Source organism: Populus alba, chromosome 3, assembly GCF_005239225.2.
Source record: "Populus alba chromosome 3, ASM523922v2, whole genome shotgun sequence".
Lineage (NCBI taxonomy): Eukaryota > Viridiplantae > Streptophyta > Magnoliopsida > Malpighiales > Salicaceae > Populus > Populus alba.
This window is the reverse complement of record NC_133286.1, coordinates 1,007,019-1,029,748: the sequence shown is the minus strand read 5'-3', so window position 1 is coordinate 1,029,748 and position 22,730 is coordinate 1,007,019. Positions and strand designations below refer to the sequence as shown.

The 22,730-nt window shown below is 38.4% G+C and overlaps 1 protein-coding gene across 1 annotated transcript in view; it reads right to left on the bottom strand.

Annotated features, from left to right (window-relative positions):
• Nucleotides 1-449: 449 nt before the first annotated feature.
• LOC118036859 (uncharacterized) overlaps nt 450-22,730 on the bottom strand; it is a 36,297-nt gene continuing 14,016 nt past the window's right edge. The window contains exons 6-9 of the mRNA XM_073408131.1: nt 14,497-14,524; nt 13,994-14,187; nt 753-847; nt 450-681 (exon numbers count right to left, since the gene is read on the bottom strand). Of these exons, the coding sequence (XP_073264232.1) occupies nt 450-681; nt 753-847; nt 13,994-14,187; nt 14,497-14,524 (549 nt within the window). The remainder of the gene's footprint in view (nt 682-752; nt 848-13,993; nt 14,188-14,496; nt 14,525-22,730) is intronic.

Below are 22,730 nucleotides of genomic sequence, written 5' to 3'. Positions count from 1 at the left end.
TTTTTAAATCATTGATTTTCCTCATTGAGTCGACGTTGATATTGCTCATTTTTAAAAAATACAAAAAAATTAAGATAAATTAAATTTACAGAAAAGAAAGAAGTTGAGGGACCAAGTTTGGAAACCTAGCAACATTTTTGCCTATAAATACTAGTCTTCAACACACAAAAGGGGGGGCAATTTTGAAAGAAAAATACAAAAAAAAAGGAGAGAAACCTAACCCTAAAATCTATCTCTACCAAGCCGGCTGCCCCCCTCCCCCGGCTTGAATTTTTTGCTCCCATAGCCCCTGTCATTTCGACTCTCCAACATCTTCTCCACACTGTTCCCCCATCTTCTTTTTGCTTTTCCAGCCAACAACATAGAGCTGCCCCCTCCATGGTTTGATTTTTCTGACCCAAAACCAACCAGACTTTGCTCTCTTTCTCCCAGGTTGTCTCTCTCACATACTATCTCCTTCTCCCCTTCACTCCCGCCACACCTAGAGAACCCCAACAACAGCCATGAATCAGCTCCCCCCTCCACAGATCCTCCCTCTTAACTGCTCCCTCTGCTCTCTGCAGCTCCTGAACCTGCCCCCATCTCCCCCACGAGTTCGCCTCTCTCTCAGTCGACCCATCAACCCCTCTCTCATCCATCAACAGCGATGGCCACTGACCACCAGACAGGCCCCATATTTCCCTCACCATCAATCACAATGAACCGTCTTTCATCAGCACAGACACAACAAAGCTTCCTTCATCGGCGCAAACCAGCCTCCAACAAACGCGGCGGCGGCCCCAGCTGTCTTCTTCATCTCCTTCCACCCGATCGCAGACCTGAGGTCCTCCTCCTTGCTGTCAGTTAACTGAAGCAAAAGAGAAGTGAACCAAAAAAGATCTGCTTAATCGCAGATCTGAAAATGAAAGGAAACAAAAAAAACAGATCTGAAAAAAAAAAAAAAGCCTAAAATCGACTATTTGTGCGTTTGTTTTTTGTTGCAGATGATGTAGCTTCTCACCGTATGTAGGGAGGGGAAAGGGAGAAGAAACAGAGCCAGGCCAACCAATTTTCTGGTGATTCTCACGGCAACGATTGAACCCATGCGACGCTAGTGGTGAGGCGCATGGAGCAACACCCCGCCACTGTTCCAAGCACTGTTCACGCACCTAGAAGAATCCCTCAACACTGTTCTTGCAGATTCCAGAAGGCTTTGGTTTTTTTGGGGTTTATTTTGTAATTTTGTTGAAATGTATTTGATTTATTTTGAATTTTTTTATATTTTATAGTGTGCAAGATATGGATGTAAAAAAGAAAAGAAAAAGAAAAAGAAAAAACGAAAAAATATAAAGAAAGTGAATGTGTTTGTATTATTTTTTTTTATGAATGTTTTTTTATGATAAAATTGCAAAGATCAAAGAAGAATTTAATATTTTGATTGGATCACGGTCAAGAATTATTAACTTATATGTAAGTTGTATTTCTGATATCCGATGAAAAGACAATTATTAAAACTTTTTTAATACATCAAAAGCCACAAAGTAGCTTACCTCAGGTAGGGTGTGTTAGGGGTGCTAATATCTTCCCTAACCACAATCAGTCCCTTACCTGCAAATCTCTAACAAGACCAGTACATCCGGTTTCCTAGAAGCCTTCAATAAATTATTAGGTGGTGACTCCAACGAACCAATCAAAGCAACGAAACGCATTAACGAGAGAAAAAATCAGCAGCCGATGCCGCGCGGATTCTGATGTGCGACATACCTTATGGAAATATTTTTTTGAGAGAATGTATTGATTAGTTATTCGAAAAGAGTAGGATAAGCTAATGATACCAAGAGAGGAATATATTGGAATCAAGTGAGAATTGATTCATAAGGAGATGGTGTTCGAAACCATTAAGTTGTGTTGAGATCAATTTCCAAGATGAAATTATTCTGAGCAAATGGGATATGCTATTAAATGGATATTGGTATAGATGGAAAATGTATGGTTCATAAGAGGTCTACACCTAATTTTATGTATCAAAAGAAATTTCATGGAAATTATTACTTGTCATTGTTATTGTTTGTTACTACCTATTTATATTTATATGAACATGTTAATTTCTATTTTTAGGTCCATCAGGGTTGCGTCAAAAGTGATCTTAGTTTAGTTACCTTTTTTTTTTGCCATGTAATTATTTATAAATTAAGGAACTAATCTCCTAAAACTTGAAATGTAATATTAACCTGTAATTTTGAATGTATGACTTAAATCTAATGTTTTTAATTCTAAGTACCTATTTAACCATGCATGTTTGTAGTTGAAATCAAATCCTTCACTTGAATTACATTATATGATGTTATTATGCGATATATAGTTTATATGATGATATTATGTAACAATTGAATTATACAATTATTTTATGAACTTGAATTGTATGATGTTGCTGAATAAGATGTGTTGTGTTGATGATAATAAGTTGGGTTGAGATCTAGGATTGTTGGATCGGGTTGTGAAAAGAAATTAGAAGTGGATTATGATTTTTTTATATATATATAACTTGGGACCTCCCAGTATAGGGGAGGCTCTGCTAAAATTTTGGATATTTCAATGGAACCTGTATTAAAAAAAAAATTACTAAAAATTTCCAATTTATTGAGAAAAAAGATGTAGAAAATTAGGGTTGTTACAAAAATTTTATGGACAAAAAAGTATGTTGATATCATGCCTTTCTTAAAGGTCAAGATCACAAGTTATGAATCAAGTAAGAAAGAGCAAAAAAGCCATCAAAACTTACTGCATAGGCTCCAACTTTCAAAAAGGAGAAAAGTTAATGAAGAAAGGGGACCTATATTTCTTAGATAAGTAAACATACATATTAATCATAATGGATTACACTTTAATCTTTGACAAACTAGTGTCTCACCAGCAAATCTCTTTTGAACGCACCTTTGATCCCTCATCTCTCAAATGGTGCTCTTTCTAGCCCTATCTTCTTCCTTCTGAGTGCTCCTATGAGCCCTCATCTCTTAGGTAGTGCGTTTCTAACCCTACCTTATTTTGAGTGCACCTCTGAGCCCTTATCTCTTAGATAATGTGCCTTCAAGGCCTATCTTCTTCCTTTCGAGTGCACCTTTGAGCCTTTATCTTTTGGGTAATGCGTATTATAAACTTCGAGTGCACCTTTGAGTCCTCATCTTCCATATAGTGTGTTTTTTAACCCTACCTCCTTTCTAGCATGTCTTTGAGCCCTTGCTTCTCAGATAGTGCGTTTTATAGCCTTATCTCTATATCTCATCTCTTTTTTAGTGTGCCTTCGAGCCATCATCTCTTAGATAGTGCGCCTTCAGACCTTATCTTCTTCTTGAACGCGTCTTTGAGCCCTCATCTCTCATATAGTATGCCTTCAAAACCCATCTCTTTTCCTTGTGAGTGCTCATCTTCTAGATAGTGCACCTTCAAGTCTTATCATGTTGTCGCACCCGACATCATGATGACCTTTAAAAATTTCATGGAGAAAAAACAAATATCTGGCATCTTGTTATCAGAGGGGAAAAGATCTAGTTTAAGGAGTTGCCACCTAGTATTATGGTCACTAGGAACCCTAACTAGTCAACAGAGATTGTATGGTATGAGGCTAGTTATGAGAAATAGAAGATATTATCACCCCTTAAGCATTCTTCTTGAGATCGGTTGCATTGTTGACTTTGTCTTAAATTGCTAAGGGTTTGTTTTATTTTGTTTTTAATAGTCTGCTTATGATAATCCTAACTCTAGTGCCAGTGAATATTTGACTACAAATACTTCCAACTCTAGCATTGGTACATATTATGTAACCAAAAAGTATGGTATTTGTAAACCCTCTGGGCGAAAAATCATAAATTTATTAGTTTTATGTAAAACAAAAATTGTAACTCTTGATCAATGTTTGATTTAGATGTTTTTAAGCTTGCTTGATTAGGTTGGGAAGTAATTTCCTGAAATTTTACTTTAATTTCCCTTAAATTATTGATTCTTGAACTTAGAATTCCTATGGGAATTTGAGGAAATTAGGAGGGGAAGGAAAAATGATGAAGTTGAAGTGGAATAGCATGAAAACTAGTTGAAATAACAAGTAAATAAAGAAAACTTTAGGGGAGGAAAAGGAAGATGACATTCAGCCATGTGTTGATGGACATGTGTTGGAGCCATCAACAAAACCAAAAACTCCTTGGCCTAAGAGATAAGGCAGCATTTGCATACGCTAATATAAATAATTGGTGTTTGTTAATTTGAGGGAGATGACTTGATGAGTGTGAGAAAGGGAGATAATGCTTGCGGCAGTAGAGGCAGCTAACATGGGCTGCAAGAGGAGGCATTCACCAGCCATGGCAGAGGAGAATCCAGGCGGTGACGTAGTAGAGGAAAGCAGAGGAGGCGCTGTAAGAGAAGAGGGCTGCACTGTCGGAGAAGAAGAAAGCTGGACTGCTGGTGCTGTAGAATTTGAAGATGTATGTGGTGGCTATTCCATTGAAGAAGGGAGGTTGGGAGGCTGTGAGAAAATTAGGTTTAATTTATTTTAGGGTTTTGTGGCTCTGATACCAAGTTGAGAATAATGGAATGTGTTGGGTTGTGCCTTAGCCAACCTTCCTATTTATATAAAGGCAGTAGAAGACTGCAGTAACTGTAATGATTACAACATCCTATATTAGAATCCTATTCTGATAGATACATGAGTAACTGTAATGATTACAACATCCTATATTAGAATCCGCTTTTTCAAACCTCGAAACAACAGGACCAACTCATTCTAAGTGTTCTTCTTTCCTCCCTATCTATGGAAGTTTTGCATCTTGTTGTTGGCTGTCAAAGTTCTTGTTCAGCTTGGGGCACTCTTGAGCGAGCTCTCGCTTCCACCTCCAACTCTCGTATTATGCAACTTCACGGCTCTCTTCAGGATCTTCGACAGGGTGATGAATCAGTAACTCAATTTATGCAAAAAGCGAAGGCTTTATTTGATGAATTGGTTGCTACTGGTCGGCCAGTTTCACTTGAAGATTTCAATTTATATGTGTTTCGTGGTCTTCGGGGAGAGTTTAAAGACTTAGTTACCAGTCTTATTACCAAGGCTGAACCTTTATCATATGCAGATCTTCACAGCCATCTCCTCACACATGAATTTCTTCACAAATCTTCTGCTGCCATACATGCTCCTCTGCTGCCCACACCCAGCATTCCATCTTCTGCTCTTGTTGCACAGCGCCAGACTTTTGGCAATTCTAGCCGTAGTAGGGGGCGCTTCAACGGTGGTTGGCGTCCCAACCAGTCCAACAGCAAAGGCAACCGATTTGCTGGCTCCAGACCTGATCACCGCAGCTTCCAAAACTCCTCCTTCGGTGACAATAGGCAGGGCTCTTGGCAGCGTAATAGGGGGCAAAATCCACGCTGCCAACTGTGTCAAAATTTCGACCATACAGCTCCCCATCGCCCTTAATTCCAGCAGCGAGGTTATGGCCAACAACCTACTGCCAACCTGGTGCAGCGCAATCTCTCCTCAACCGGTTCTGTTGATTGGTTTCCAAATACCGGTGCCAATCAACACGTCACACCTGATCTTGCCACCTTGATTGCTTCAGAACCGTACCTTAGTAATGATAATTTGCATGTTGGTGATGGTAAGGGCCTTCCTATATCTCATCTTGGTCATACAAAAATATATACACCACATCGTTCTTTCACCTTATCTAATGTTCTTCATGTTCCTGCAATCACAAAACCTCTACTCTCTGTTCAGAAATTTTGTCTTGATAATAATGTTTATTTTGAATTTCACCCTCGTGTGTTTTATGTCAAGGATTTCAACACCCATGAAGTCCTTCTCTCAGGTCAGAGTAAAGATGGTCTCTATGCCCTGACCAAGTCTTCCGTCACGTCAGTTCCTCAAGCCTATTGGTCTCCCTGCACTTCTGCCTCTGCCGATTTATGGCATCATCGACTAGGTCATCCTACTTCACGTATCTTTCAATTGTTAATCTCGAAAAATAAGATTATTTGTAACAACAAACATCTTAATTTTCAATGTCAAAGTTGTCCTTTAGGAAAATCATCGCGTTTGTCTTTAGGACCTACTGGTCACAAAACTTCTGCTCCACTTGAATTAATTTTTTGTGATGTATGGGGCCCTGCTCCTCTTTTTTCTTCAGATGGCTATCGTTATTTTGTTATCTTCGTTGATGCTTATACTAAATATGTATGGTATTATCCTCTAGTTGCCAAGTCTGATGTTTACTCTGTTTTTCATTAATTTCAGACTCTTGTCGAACGTCAATTTTATTTAAAAATAAAATCTGTTCAAACTGATTGGGGCGGTGAACACCGAAAACTATCCACATTTTTTCAGACCATTGGTATTCATCATCGTCTAATTTGTCCCCACATTCATGAACAAAATGGAACAGTAGAGCGTCGTCATAGGCATATTGTGGAAACAGGTCTTACTCTTTTAGGGCAATGTAAAGCACCTTTTCGATTCTGGAATTATGCTTTTGAAACCTCTGTTTATCTTATAAATCGCATGCCTACTCCTATTCTTACCCATCGCTCTCCGTTTGATTGTTTATTTCAACGGTCTCTTGATTATCATTTTTTGCGTACCTTTGGGTGTCTTTGTTTTCCTTTTCTGCGTCCATATAATAATCATAAATTAGATTTTCGTTCCTCTCCATGTGTGTTTTTTGGATATAGTTCCTCGCATCTTGGTTATTGATGTCTTGACATTGCATCTCACCGTATTTATATTTCTCGTCATGTCCGCTTCCATGAACATGTGTTTCCATTTGATAATTCTGAACAGATTGCAAAGGTCTCCACCACAACCCCCACCCCACCCGCTACTATCACCCTCCCAAATTTGCTAAACCACCCACCGCTACCCGCTTTCACTAGCCACCCAAACAGCCCATAACACTCCGCTTTGCCACTCCAAACAGCCACCCGACCACAACCTCCACCCATCCCTTGGCCATCATCCCATGCTTGTTTATCTAACCCTTATGATGCAGATTCAGATCATCAATTGGTCTCCTCTTCTCATGGTCTTGGGGCACTTTCTAGTCCCTCCTCTGTTTCGCCCTCCCTGGCCAGCACTCCTGCAGCTTCAGTCTCTACCTCCAGCCCCTCCTCTGCTGACAGTCCTGTGCTTGAGGCTGCTTCTTTATCATCCTCTCCCACTGGTCTGCAACTTATGGTTGATTTGTCTTCTTATCGGCTGCCACAGGTCTCCTCGCTACAACCGTCTTCCCCTGTGTCTCCACCAGCACACAGCAAACATCCTATGACTTTTAGACCGCGGTAGCCGAAGACAGCTAATCTGATTGCTTCCGTTGCCGCTACTTCTACCTCCACACGGGTACTATATTCTCCCTCTTCTGAGCCTTTTGCATTCTCTGATGCTGACCGGTATGCAGTTTGGCATAATGCTATGTGTGATGAGATCGCCGCTTTACGCGAAAATCGCACTTGGTCTTTGGTTCCATTTCATCCTTCGATGAACATTGTTGGCAGTAGATGGGTATATCGGATCAAACGTCGTGTTGATGGTAGTATTGAGCGCTATAAAGCGCGCCTTGTTGCTAGAGGTTTTACCCAGCAAGAAGGTATTGATTATTCTGAAACCTTCAGTCCAGTTATTAAGTAGGCCACTGTCCGATTGGTTTTCTCTATTGCGGTTTCGCGAAATTGGAAGATTCATCAGCTTGATATTCATAATGCCTTCCTCAATGGTGTTCTTACTGAAGAGGTCTACATGAAACAGCCTCCAGGTTTCGTTGACTCTTCTCTTCTATCTCATGTGTGCAAATTGCATAAATCATTGTATGGTTTGAAACAGGCACCGAGAGCATGGTACACTCGTCTAAGTGATTTTTTGCTCTCCATCAGTTTTTGAGCTTCCAAGGTTGACACCTCCCTGATTATCTTATCTGATGGTACTAATATCTTTTATCTCCTGATGTATGTTGATGATATTCTGCTCACGGGTAGCAACTTTGCTATGCTCCATCATCTTATACAGTTACTCAACTCTAAGTTCAAGCTTCGTGACTTAGGTGTTGTTCACTACTTTCTAGGTATTGAAGTTCAGTCTACCAGTATGGGTGTAATGTTGCGTCAACATAAATATATTCTTGACATCCTCACCTGAGCTGGTATGACTTCCTGCAAACCAGTTGATACTCCAGTCTCCCCTTCGAAAGTCATTTTATTACCGGATCATTCATTCTCTGATCCTACACGATTTTGTCAAATCATGGGTGCTCTTCAATATCATACCTTCACCCATCCAGATATATGCTTTGCTGTTAACAGAGTCTGTCAGTTTATGCATGCTCCTACAGATTCTCATTGGGCCGCTGTCAAACGTATTTTACACTATCTTAAAGGTACAACATCTTATGGTTTCCATATCACTCGAGGCTCCTCTTTTGCTCTACATGGCTTTACAGATGCAGATTGGGCTGGTAGTATTGATGATCGCAAGTCTACGGGCGACTATCTTGTCTTTTTTGGTCAAACGCCGATTTCTTAGAAATCCAGCAAGCAACGCACTGTTGCTCGCTCCTCTACTGAGGTTGAGTTGCTGATGGTACCGCTGAAGTCATTTGGCTTCAATACTTGTTAACAAATTTGCAAGTTCCCTCAGTCTCTGCCCCTACCATTTGGTGTGATAATCTTGGTGCTACCTATCTCTCAGCAAATCCTATCTTCCATGCTCGTACTAAGCATGTTGAAGTGGATTATCACTTTGTCCGTGACCGTGTTGCCAAGAAAGAAATTCAAATTCATTTTATTCCCTCTCGAGATCAACTTGCTGATGTCTTCACTAAACCGCTTCCTATTGCATCCATTACTGCTTTTCGATTCAAGCTTCGGGTTGATCCCCCACCCTCAGCTTGTGGGGGCATATTATAGAATAGGATTCTAATATAGGATGTTGTAATCATTACAGTTACTCATGTATCTATCAGAATAGGATTCTAATATAGGATGTTGTAATCATTACAGTTACTGCAGTCTTCTACTGCCTCTATATAAATAGGAAGGTTGGCTAAGGCATAACCCAACACATTCCATTATTCTCAACTAGCCAAATGAAGGAAAAGTAGAGGAATGAGTTTTGATGTTAATGTTTAGGAAACTATGTTTAATCATGATATTTGAAATATGTAGAAAAGACTAAATGAAGAAATAGCATTAAAGTTGAGAAAAATAAGTAAATTCAATTTAAAAGAAAATTGAACTTAAAAAGAAAGAATGAAGATAAGATGTTTATATTGTGTTTGAATATAGGTCTTACATATGTTTAGATAAAATAAATAATATGATGTGAAGGCATAAAGAATAGAAGGATTTTTTTTTATTAGAATGTAAATATGTATAAAGATCAACAGTAACTATATTGGTTAACCAGCAAGTTCATATACATGTACAAGATATACAAGAACTAAAGAGGGAACATACTCCCAAGTAGAACAAAACAAAAGATATACAAAAGAGGGAACATGCTCCCACATAGAAGGATTATTTGATGGAGGAATTATGAACATAAAGCAAGAAAAGAAGTAACTTGATTTAAATATATGGTTGTATGTGAAATGATGATGTTATGTTTTAGAATGAATTTTTATCAGAACGAATTAAAAAAAAATTAAATTACATGCTTTGTGCTTTGGCAAGTAAGAAAAATATTGATGGATTAATGATATAATGACATTTGATTAATTCATGAGTTGTGTTTGGATTTTTAAAAAAATCCATAATCTTAGACATATTATTCAATACTTGACATTCATAAAGAAATGTTTGATATTTCATGACATTATAATTTGAGGATGTCATATTATTCCTGACTCTAACACTAATGAATAAATCAGTAAAATCTGGATCGAAAGCAAAAATATATTTTTATTATTTGTTTAGAGAAAGAAAAAAGAAAAGAAAAGATAGATATGTGTTGCATATTATATTTTTATTTCACAGTATAAGTTTACAGCCCAATACTAAGAAAACTCATTCAAAAACAAAAAGTGTGAGGGACCCATAAATAAATTCAAAAGGATCCCTATTTTTTTTTTTTCAGAATTTCCTGATATCTAAAAAGACTTATTTGGCTAGATATCAAAATAAAAAAGAGTAAAATTAAAAGGAAAAAGTATAAGAACGTGTTTTGCCAAACACACCCTTAGCCCAAAGAGAATTAGGCCGGATGAGATTGTTGGTGACGAGTTTCCTTGATGTTCAATGGTGCATCGAGGGCGTGAGGGAGACTGGAACAAGATGTGCTTCGTGGTAGACATTCTGGTCCACAATGTGGCTTGGTTTTGGCTGTGTTGATGGGGGTCTGTTTAAGATTTCCCTTTTTTTTCCTGGAGAAGAGAATGAACAGGGCTTGGAACATCATCGTTTTAGGTCGAGATGGTTATCTTTAATTTGCCCCCTGAAGTTGATGTTTTGCAATCAAGCCTATATTTTTGAAAATATTCTTTTTTTTTCTTTTTAATTTCGCCCTTGGATCAATATAATTGGACCCCTGGATTTCGGGGTCATTTACAAAATAGTTTTTGGTTTCAAATTTAATCAAATCAATCCTTAATTGACCCTCAACTTTTAATTCTTTTAAAATTACCCCTGAATAAATTAATTAACCCTCTTATAGTATCGGTGCCGATTCACTTTGTTTCCTAGAGTATAATTTCGTGCAATTTTGACCTAAATTGACACTAAAATTTGATATTTTTTCAATTAAGCCTCTAATTTCATTAATGAAACTAATTCGAAGTTTAGTTTAATTAAGTTCCTAAGCTTATCAATTCTTTCATTTTTTGGCCAAATTGACATCCAAGTTTATAATTTCCTCCTTATTAGTTTATGAACCTTCAATTTGTGTTGTTTTAACCAAATTCTCAAATTATTTTTCATTTATTATTTTTTTGTGAAAAAGCCTTTGATAACCTTTTAAAGAATCACTCAACATGAACTATTAGATGAGTTACTTATTTGATTATTTTATGAGAACAATTATTATATGTGTTATCAATAATAACCAAAACTCTGCCTTCGCTTCGGTGTCTATAAGGTCCAAAATTATCGAGTCTAATATCTGGCCAGCTTTTTATGGATATGGCTTGGAAGAGTTGGCCAACCTAGAAGAAATTAAAGGACAATCTCTCTTGTTTTTTTCTTTTTTTCTTTTTTTTTTAATCTTTTTTCATGGCAGGCCAGTATTCATGTCGTTGTCTGTTTGTATGCTGTTCATGTTAGGATTATTTTAGACCATTGGAAGAACACACTAATGATTCTTAGACTATGACAAAGTCATTGTCACCTTTCCTGAAACAAGCTAATATTGGCGAGTTCGATACGCAAACGGTTGCTATAGCCTGCGTGAAATGGCAAATAAATATCTTCACCACACAAATAAACTCTCGCATGTATGAAGCTCGACTGCGGCAACATTCGTTTAGAGATAGTCTCATATACAAAAATAGCTTTATTGAAAATTCATATTAATTTTAAAAATAAAAGTGATTCAAAACACATATCACCTTTAGTGCATAAATTCTACTAACTTAATTCTCTCTTTATTCAATGTCATTTATCGACCAATTAATCGTCAAACAGAAGAAAAACCAAACGATGAACGTCGCGCAATATTTATTATAAAAAAAAAATTAATTGAATGCTTGGAGAGGTTGCCAACTAGGATTTCTATCCCAAAACCCTAAGACCAATTCGACAGAAAATAAATGGCTTTTGAAAGTCATTAATTGTTGATAATATATCGTCAGTTCAAACTATGGAGATTTTTCTTACTGAAAGTATTGACTAACAAATCATGGGAATTCAGAGAACAATAAATAATAAATACTTTCTAACCCCATCTCTATTTCTCTTAAGTGGTTCATCTTTAGTGCATAAATTGTTGATAATATATCGTCAGTTCAAACTATGGAGATTCTTCACTTTATTCAATGCCATTTATCGACCAATTAATCGTCCACAGCAGAAAAACCAAACGATGAACGGGCCACATAGATAATATTTATTATATAAAAAAAAAAGAATTGAATGCTTGGAGATGATTAATATCTAAGCATCTCTATCCCATAAACCTAAGACCAATTCGACTGAAAAGAAATTGCTTTTGAAAATCATTAATTGTTGATAATATATCGTCAGTTCAAACTATGGATATTTTTCCTACTGAAATTATTGGCTAACAAATCACGGGAATTCAGAGAATTCAATTGTTTCTAGAACAATTAATTATATGTCGAATAAGTTTATACATCAATAAATATAGAGTGAAACACAACATCACAAAACAAGCTAGCTGGCTTACCATAAGATCACTCCTGAGTTCTCTATAAATACTTGCTAGTTGCTACCCCTGTCACTACAAATACATAAAACCTTCTTTAACCTAATTATTTCATAGCATTAGTTTTCATTAGCCATGGAAATCTTCAGAAAGAAACTCACCTCTGTTGATTTTGATAGAGGATTGGAGCTACCACCCCGTTCTAACCTAGAACCGCTGCAACATGTTCAAGGGACCATAGAATTGCCCACCATAGTTGAGTCAGCTGCAGGAGACCGTTTACCGGACCCAGTGAAAATTCACTGCTCAACCAGAAGAGGAAGCCTTGTATTTAAAAGTGGTTGGTATGATATTGCTCGCAATGTTGGCCTCAAAAGTGGAGACACTGTGATTTTCTATCAGGAGGTTAACGGAGGAGCACAGTTTAAATTGAAAGTGAGAAATGATCGTTAAAGTGAAGAAGAAATGTGATGGAAACAGTGTCTTCCATACATGCATGAACGTCCGAGTGCTCGTCCTTCTGTTTCTTCTGTGTTCTGTTTCCTGCAATCTTCGTGTCTAGTTTGTTTACGGTGTCAGCTGTTGAGAAAACTTTTCTCAAAATTATCTCCTGCAATCTTCGTGTCTTGTTTCCTTAATTCCTTGCACGTGTGATGAAATTATGAATAATTAATTTCTTCTTTAGATGAAAGAGTTTGTCTGTGATTGTAATATGTGTTTTGAGCTTTAATTTTGTGATTTTTGGTAACACAATTATTATGTGTTGTGAATTACATTAAAAACTTCAATTATTATGTGTTCAAACTGTTGCTACCCAATTTTTGACCCATGTTTTTGATATATTTTCAAAAAATCCAAAAATAGAGAAAAACAATGAAAATCCAAAAAATATGTTTTTTTAATATATTTTCATCATTTTAGCATTTTCAAAGTCGTCTAAAAAAAGAATTTAAATTGTTAAAAGATTTTCAAACGTGTTCGACTTTTCACGCGTCATTTTTAAATCATTGATTTTCCGCATTTGAGTCGACGTTGATATTGCTCGTTTCAAAAAATACAAAAAAATAAGAAAAATCAAAATTTACAAAAAGAAAGAAGTTGAGGGACCAAGTTGAAAAACCTAGCAACATTTTTGCCTATAAATACTGGTCTTTAACTCAAACAAAAGGGGGGGCAATTTTGAAACTTCAGTAAAAATACAAAAGAAAAAACCCTAAACCTATCATTTGTTTTCTCCAAACAGCCTACCCAAAGCAGCCGCCCCTGCCCCGTGCATTTTTTACCCCGCCGTTTCCCATCTTCTTTGCCAACAGAGCCGCCCCCCCTTTTCCCCGGTTTTTGATTTTTTTTAAAACATTGGAGCCCCCTTTTCTTCTTCTTCAGCCCCCTCGGATCCAAACGAAAAGAGGGCCCCCGAATTTACATTTGATTTTTGTTATACCAGCCGTCGCCTCCATCTTCAACCCGGCGCCCCCCCCCCACTGTTTTTATTTCTTTCTCCAGCTTCTCCCCTCAACCATGGCCGCCCCTATTTTTTCAAAAAAGTAGAAAAACACCACTTGAAAACAAAGACAGCCCCGAACCCCTCCCTCTTGATTTTCTTCTTCCTCAGCCGCCGGACAAGCCTCACCCCAGGCCATTTTTTTTCTTCGTTTATCTTCTCCCTTCTCCCACCTCCACCAAGCCACCGATCTGCCACCCGAAGCAGAGGAGAAGAAGACGAAACCCAGCGCCCACCGGACAAGCAGCAGCAAGGCCAGCCAACGCTGTTCCTTTCCCCAGCAGCGTCGCTCCCCCTTTTTTGCAACCGCCGGATCCACCACCAGAAATAGAGGAGAAGAAGACACCCATAACCGCCGCCCAACTACCTGAAGCAGATGTGAAGACGGCGAAGCCCCAAGAACAGACCGGAGCGGAGCAAGAAGAACGTGAAGCAGATAACGATGGAAAACAGAGGAAAACAGATCTAAAAAATCAATTAAAACCGACTGCTTGTTGTGCGTTTTTGTTCTTGTTGCAGGCGACGGTGACCCTCACCGCCGGTGGACGAAGACAAAGAAGAAGAAGGCGCTCCCGATCCACTGGTTTCCAGCCTTGTCGGTGGCGCGTGAACCCACGCGCCACCAGTGGCGGTGGCGCGTGGGAAGACGCGCCGCACTGATTTCTGCCCCAGCAACCTTCCCGCACTGTTCCCGAGCACTGTTCCTGCGGATTCCAGAAAATTTAGCTATTTTGTAATTTTAAATGGTTTTGATGTAATTTTTTTATTTTAGTATTGCATTTGTATTTGTATTATGGATGTAAAAGAAAAGAAAACAACAAAAAGAAAAGAAAAGAAAAGAAATAAAAATAGTGAAAGTGTATGTGTGTGTTTGTATTTGTTTTATGAATTTGTTATTTTATTTATTTTATTTTTTCAGGATAAAATTGCAAATATATTAAAGAAGAATTTAATATTTTGATCGGATCACGGTTAAGAATTTATTAACTTATACGTAAGTGATATTTCTAATTTCCGATGAAAAGACAATTATTAAAACTTCTTTAACACATCAAATTCACGAAGCAGCTTACCTCAGGTAGGGTGCGTTAGGGGTGCTAATACCTTCCCTAACCACAACCAGTCCCTTACCCGCGAATCTCTAACGAGACCAGTACATCCGGTTTCCTAGTAGCCCGCAATCAATTACTAGGTGGCGACTCCAACGAACCAAATTCAAGCAAACAACAACGAGATGATAAATCGCCAGCCGATGCCGCGCGCGCTGATTTTTTTTTTCGGGGTGGGACAGAATGGCGACTCCACTGGGGAAGGTACTGTTTCTAACATTATTGGACTAAGCTTTGTGTATTTGATGTGTTTAAGTTTTTGCATTTTTTATCTTTTTGTTAATATTTATTTCCATGCATTTTATAGAATTGTCTCATGCATCACCTGTATTTATTTTTAAAAGCACACATAAGCTTGTAGGTTAGGTGGGGAACTACCGATCTGCCCTAAGACTATTGGTCAGGGTTCAGATGCGTGAAACACCCAACTCATATCTGAGTGCCTGCTTGGTAATGGTGGGTATATGTGCCTTAACCATTCCTTGCAACGCCCCCATACTGTCTTTACGAAGAACGTCACTGGGAAGATATGAGACCCTTTTGAGACCAGATAGAAAACCTACCCATGTTCACATAATGAATAGAACTTGTCCTTAGGTTGTATGTGCTATCGTTTTTTAAGGGCAAACCCTTCTTGAAGCATCTTGAACTCAAGACTTGTGGGTGACACATTGGTCGTTGCTCCGAAAATTTTCATTGTAGAGTTTGGGCAAAAATCACGATTCTTGTTCCATCATACAAGAGTTACGACCATATTGTCACCCCTCGAAGGGCGAGTTCATCATATAGATTACATGTTCATACATTTATCATGCATGAACCGGGTCGAAACGTAGGTCCCCTGTACAAGTTGTGCTGCACGAGATTGAAGAAAGATAATGGAAGTGAACAAAGGAGTCAGATATAGGTTCAGTATCAGATTAAGGTTGAGAGCATCAAGGGTGAAGTAGCGGGACTCAGATCTGCTCGAACAAGTGTTGAGCATCAAATGGAAAGAGAGTGTCTGCATAGTTTTCTGTGGGAACACTGCTTGTTCCTATCCAATTGAAGTTGTATCTCTCCTTTTCCGTCATGAACAATATCAACAATGCCTTCAATCATCAACTAATGACAATTCTGATTCTTGTCCAGTTGCACTGTTAAGTGTTCATCGCATCCACATCATCTAATAGAATCAAACGACCACTAGCCTCATGTTCATGGTGCATTAGTTTGCTTGGAAGCTACCCTAATTATGAGCTCAATTTCATTTCAGCAGCACAAGATGCTGGTCTGAAAAAACCATGATCGAACACTGAACTTCAATGTGGCAGAGCTCTCTATACAAAAAAATCAATTAATGGCTCTGCAAATTGGGAAGGCAAGAGGGGATTTATAAGTTGCATATGCTACAAATATTTCTCTCATCAGTTTCAGCACGAAGACCTCTTAGTAGGTTGAAGAGCCAGACCTGGTCTGAAAAATACAAGCAGACATCAAACTTCAACGTAGCAGAGCTCTTTCGGCAGGAATCTGTTTGTAGATCTGCAAATGGGAAATCCAAGAAGGAATACAGTAGTTTCAAATCATCCATGATTTTCCTTCAACAGTGTCAGTATTAAAATGAAAAAGTTGAGAGAAGATACATGCCTAGACTGAAAAACATGAAGACTGAAACTTCAACAGAGCAGGACTTCCTCTATAGGTGTTTGTTTGCTGCACTGTTAGTGGGAAATTGAAGAGGGGACAAAGGAGTTTGAGATTCATCAGGTGCTCTTCCAATAAAGACAATGTGTGATTCCACGCGTCGGTAGGGGCGATACTACAAGTTTCTGGGCGCTGCCAAGATTACCAAGCTGTTAGAAAGTTTTCTAACAATCCTCAACCAACCATAGCAACATTGGAAGATTGAAATAATGTTGTGAGGATTTGCCGAAGAATTGAACCAGCTATGAAGAGAATAAAGATTGAAGGATCTGCCATGGATTCTAGAACAATGATGAGAGGTGCATCAGAAGATGACTCTCGATTGAGAAACCTCAGTTACTTTGCCTAGTCAAGTCTCGCTCAAGCATCAATTGCTCAAATGTCTTTGCCAAGATTGACATTCCTCTGCCACTTATGTTTGTCGGCCAACACCTGCCAGATTCTAGAATTTTTGCTTGACTCCGACAAATCCTATGCAACCACCATTTTCTGGGTGGTTTAATCCATATAAGAGATGTGATGTCATGATGGGGTCCTCAACCATTTCAAGTAAACAGTTGCAAGACTTGCAAGAATTGAGTCTGAAAGTTGGTGAGCAAGAGATAAGGAAGTCCCGTGAAGGAGAGGGTCATTGGCTATATTGTCCCCCGAACATCTTCAAAATGACATGCGATCGAAAGTGCTTGGCAAAACACAGATATTGCCAGAAAAGCTGATTCAAGAATGGTGATGAACAGTCAATCATATTGTTTTGGAATTCTGCATTTTGTTTTAGGGATCACCTCTCATCTTCAACGAAACATGCCTTGCTTTTGTTCTCTTTGTTGTTTTTTTGAAATCAACAAATGTTTAGCATTTTATCCTGACAAAATATTTTGATCAAACTCCAACATGCGATAAAGGTTAATCAATCCGGAAGATTAAAAGTGTTTTGATTACAGAAAATGACTCTATACTTGAAATGACATGAGGTGACTAACAATTTTGAACTCATACCTCTGAAATTGAAACCACACATCATTTAGCTAAGTTTTAGCAGTATGCATAATGACATGTGTGGATTCGGTAGTTATGGACTCGTGAATCATGATTCTAACAAGTCCGACTCATTACACTGGATGAGGTCAAAATTTATCGGTTTCTAACTGACCTTGCTGGCGCGCTTGAAATGAGAAAAGGCCATCTTGGTTATCCTTTCACGTTTCTTAAAAATTATATCCTTTGCAGTCCCATTTTGAGCCTAGTGAAATATTTCTTTCAAAAAGAAACCCTGACTAGGATCACACCCACACTGGGGGCAAATGAGAAATATGTTGGAGACACGGATAAGATCAATGGATCAAAGAGGAGCTAGAACAAAAGTCAATGTTTGAGAAATGGCTAGAAGAAGAAAATCCATAGATTGAGGGTCATCCAAGGAAAAAACTTTGAGGAAGGCTATGCAAAAAAAAAAAAAATGGAAAGGAAAGAAAATGCATATCAATTCTAAAAGAGGCAAAGGCAGTTTTCAATTGAGAAAGACAATAAATGCCAAAAGTCACACTAGAAAAAATCGATGCTTCATATCTTTCGGTGTGTCTAGGATAAAGCCTCTAATGTCTTCAAAATTAGATTGGTTATTCATCAAAGAAAAAGTGGGATTTGTGTTATGACCTAAATGTTAAGAGAATTCTGATATTTGAGATTAACAAAGGTTATATGTCACTTTCTCTACAAACGACGACAAGAGAAAGAGAATCGATGAATAGTTAATGTTGATCCTAAGTCGTTGAAACCCTCAAACACCTTTTGAGCCTTTGAAATTCCTTTCTTTTACAGCCATGACCATAAGCCTACATTACGTGCTTTAAAAGTTTTTTTTCATCAAGCAAGCGACTTGAACCGATAAATGGCGCTCTATCGAAACTTGAAGAGCTTTTCCATAAGGGTCGTGACTTCATGAATTAAGTTACTGGTTATTATGCATGCTGATAAAATAAATGTTAAGAAAAGAAACAACTTTTCTTGATAAAGCCTGAGCATCTTGTTTTTGAAATTCATAAAAATGTCACCACACTCATCACAGACCATCAAATGATATACCCAAAATATCAAGGATTCAAATTGATACAAAGAACCCAGGGAAAAAAGCCATTTTTAATCTACAACGGGTCGATTTCTGTTTTCGAACTACAAGACAATAAAAAGGACTGTGTATTTCGAATAACGTGTGTTGGGTTTTTGATCAAAAAGCTTGATTTTCAAAAGATTTTCAAAAAAAGACATCTCTGATTTCATTTCAACAAACTAGACTTTGAATAGACATGATCTTTGAAATATGAGAGTTGATTCCAGAACAAGGAAGATTATCAAACACAGAAGAACATTGATTGAGTATGCAAAATCGTTGATAGAAATGACATTGAAGTCCTCGACACTCCTTGAAAAGTTGAGGCAGCTGGGGGGCAATATAATAGACTTTGAAAAAGGAAAAAACAAGCAATGCTTAGTCAGCTACGAGGCAATGATTAAATGATGAATCAGTGAACTGAAGACAATGATGTTCAAAGACAGATAATCAATGAACGAGCACATTCAGATCATACTGGGGCAATGTCATTCCAAAATGGTCCGCATGCTCTAGGAACCCTGTCAGCAAATGGAGAAACAAAGATGTACCTGAAGGACACTTTCTTATCATCATCTTTTGAAACATGGATAGCAATCAATGAAGATACACAGATGAATGTAATTGAATGTTGAAAAGATGCACACCACCAAGACTGACTGTGGAACAATGCTGCACTTGAAGGACAATCTCATATTGTCATCCTTTAAAACATGGTTATCGACAAATGTTATCACACAACTGCATTGAATGAATGTCGGAAAGGCACCCACCCCTAAGACTAACTGTGTGGGACAATTTGTTTTGAAGCCAGATGAGCGCTTCATGGATGATGTCACACCGCATGAGTATGGGTGATAAAAGCAGCATCATTGAGGAGGTCGAGACATTTCTTTTCACAATCTGATTAGAAGAGTTGAAAAGAATCTATTGAGAAGAACACTGAGCATACAACCATGAGCCTTTGTACTGCAAGCTATAAGATGCATGTCTGGAACGACTGGATGATTTATCAAGAAGAGTTGAGTGATAACATGTACTTGAAGAGTACTGTTTCAACTGGAGGCAAGATCATGACTGATTGACAATTTTAATAGGCGTTGGCACGCACAACCAATCAAAGGACAATTCTTGAGAGAATAGGGAGTGAATGAAGATTTGTTCCATTCATTCAGGATGAATCGAACAAGCACACACTGGCAAGCAGGGTCAAACTTGACGAACGATGCGAGCAGTAATTGTCAAAGACAGCCCGGGATGGGCGCTGCATTTACAGCTGAGTGGATGGCTAGCATAGGAATGAGCCAATGCATCAGAAGAACAAAGAAAGCTTTGGGATACAAACAAGGGCACCCTATGACGATGGAGCATCAAAGAGGGTGGGACCTATATTTCAAATCAGGTAAGGATGCATGCATATCATCTAACTCAAAAAAAAAAAAAAAAAAAAAAACCATTTGCACATATTTTTGAATTGTTACAAGAAAATCCTTAATGAGGTCCAGCAAGATGGTGGAAAGAGAAAGAAGCATTGTGGTGATGATAATAAAGAATCCGATTTTGATCAATGGAATAAAAGGACGGATGGGATGAAACCCTACCATTAGGAAAATCCAAAGAGGAAACACGAGTTTTCAAACCCCATGATCAGGAATTATCAGGAAGCACCAAGTTTTCCAGCCCTTTCTTCTGTCATCCCTTCAGAACTTCACCAGGTAAGTCCTATTTTTCACACTTGTCATATCATATTTTTTTCCCATCTGGGTAGGTCGCCCATCATAATAAGACCGTTTTTCATATTTTTTCCATCTGGGTTGGTCACCCATTACAATGAGACCACACTTCAATATTTTTTCTATTTTTTTGGGTAGGTCACCCATTACAATGAGACCGCACTTCATATTCTTTCTATTTGGGTAGGTCGCCCATTCACAACGAGACCGTTCATCATATATCTTTTTCCATCTGGGTGGGTCACCATTACAATGAGACCACATTTCATATTTTTTTTTCCATTTTTGGGTAGGTCACCCATTACAATGAGACCGCACTTCATATTCTTTCTATTTGGGTAGGTCGCCCATCGACAACGAGAACCGTTCATCATATTTTTTCCATCTGGGTAGGTCACCCATTACAATGAGACCCACTTCATATTTTTTCCATTTTCGGGTAGGTCACCCATGACAATGAAGACCGCACTTCATCATATTTTTTTGTCCAATCTGGGTAGGTCACCCATTACAATGAGACCACACTTATCATATTTTTTTCCATTTGGGTAGGTCACCCATTATAATGAGACGCACATCACATTCGTTCTATCTGGTTAGGTCGCCCATGGCACAACGAGACACCTTTTCATAACTTCTTTCCACGTGGGTAGGTCCCCATTACAATGAGAAACCACACTTCTTCAACATTTTTTCCATTTTTGGGTCGGTCACCATAAATGAGACCAGCATTTTTCTAGGTTCGTACGCGTACAATGAGACCATCATTTTTACTAGGGTTCGTCACCGTACAATGAGACCACCATAGGGTTCGTCACCCGTACAATGAGACCAACATAAGGTTTCGTCACCCGTAACAATGAGACCAGTTTTTTTTCTAGGGTTTCGTCACCGTACAATGAGAACCAGCGACTAGGGTTCGTCACCCGTACAAATGAGACCACAGCACTAGGGTTCGTCACCCGTACAATGAGACCAGTTTTTTCTAGGGTTAGTCACCCGTACAATGAGACCAGCATGAGGTCGCCAGATGGGATCTCATGTAGCTTTGGTTAAGGGAATCGCCAGATGGGATTTTCAGGTTAACCGAGTTACACAGTTTAGTTCCAGTTGAATGAGGTCGCCAGATAGGATCTCATGTAGCTTTGGTTAAAGGAATGCAGATGGGAATTTCAGGTTAACCGGGTTACGCAATATTTTCGTTCCAGTTGAATGAGGGTCGCCAGATGGGATCTTCAGGTAAACCCAATGTGTGGGGCAGGTCGCCGTGAAAATAGACTATTGGGAGAGTGTGGGTCGGTCGCTCCGTGAAAATAGACTAGGGTGAGTATGTGTGGGTCGGTCGCCTGTGAAAAATAGACTTGAGTGAGTATGTGTGGGCAGGTCGCCCGTGAAAACATATCAGTGTGAGTGTGTGGGGCAGGTCGCCCAAGATAATGAAATCATTTCCTTTTTGTTTTCTTTACAAGCTTACTATGCAAATTTTGAGGAGTTTTGCTTCGTAAGCATTGTAAAGAGGGGGCATCTGTTGCTACCTCATTTTTTGACACCATGTTTTTGATATATTTTCAAAAAATCCAAAAATAGAGAAAAACAATGAAAATCCAAAAAATATGTTTTTTTTAATATATTTTCATCATTTTTAGCATTTTCAAACGTCGTCTAAAAAAAGAATTTAAATTGTTAAAAGATTTTCACAAACGTGTTCGACTTTTATCACGGCGTCATTTTTAAATCATTGATTTTCCCGCATTTGAGTCGACGTTGATATTGCTTCGTTTCAAAAAATACAAAAAAATAAGAAAAATCAAAATTTACAAAAAGAAAGAAGTTGAGGGACCAAGTTGAAAAACCTAGCAACATTTTTGCCTTATAAATACTGGTCTTTAACTCAAACAAAAGGGGGGGCAATTTTGAAACTTCAGCAAAAATACAAAAGAAAAACCCTAAACCTAATCATTTGTTTTCTCCAACAGCCTACCCAAAGCAGCCGCCCCTGCCCCGTGCATTTTTTAACCCCGCGTTTCCCATCTTCTTTGCAACAGAGCGCCCCCCCTTTTCCCCGGTTTTTGATTTTTTTTTAAAACATTGGAGCCCCCTTTTCTTCTTCTTCAGCCCCCTCGGATCCAAACGAAAAGAGGGCCCCCGAATTTACATTTGATTTTTGTTATACCAGCCGTCGCCTCATCTTCAACCCGGCGCCCCCCCCACTGTTTTTTTTCTTTCTCCAGCTTCTCCCTCAACCATGGCCGCCCCTATTTTTTCAAAAAAATAG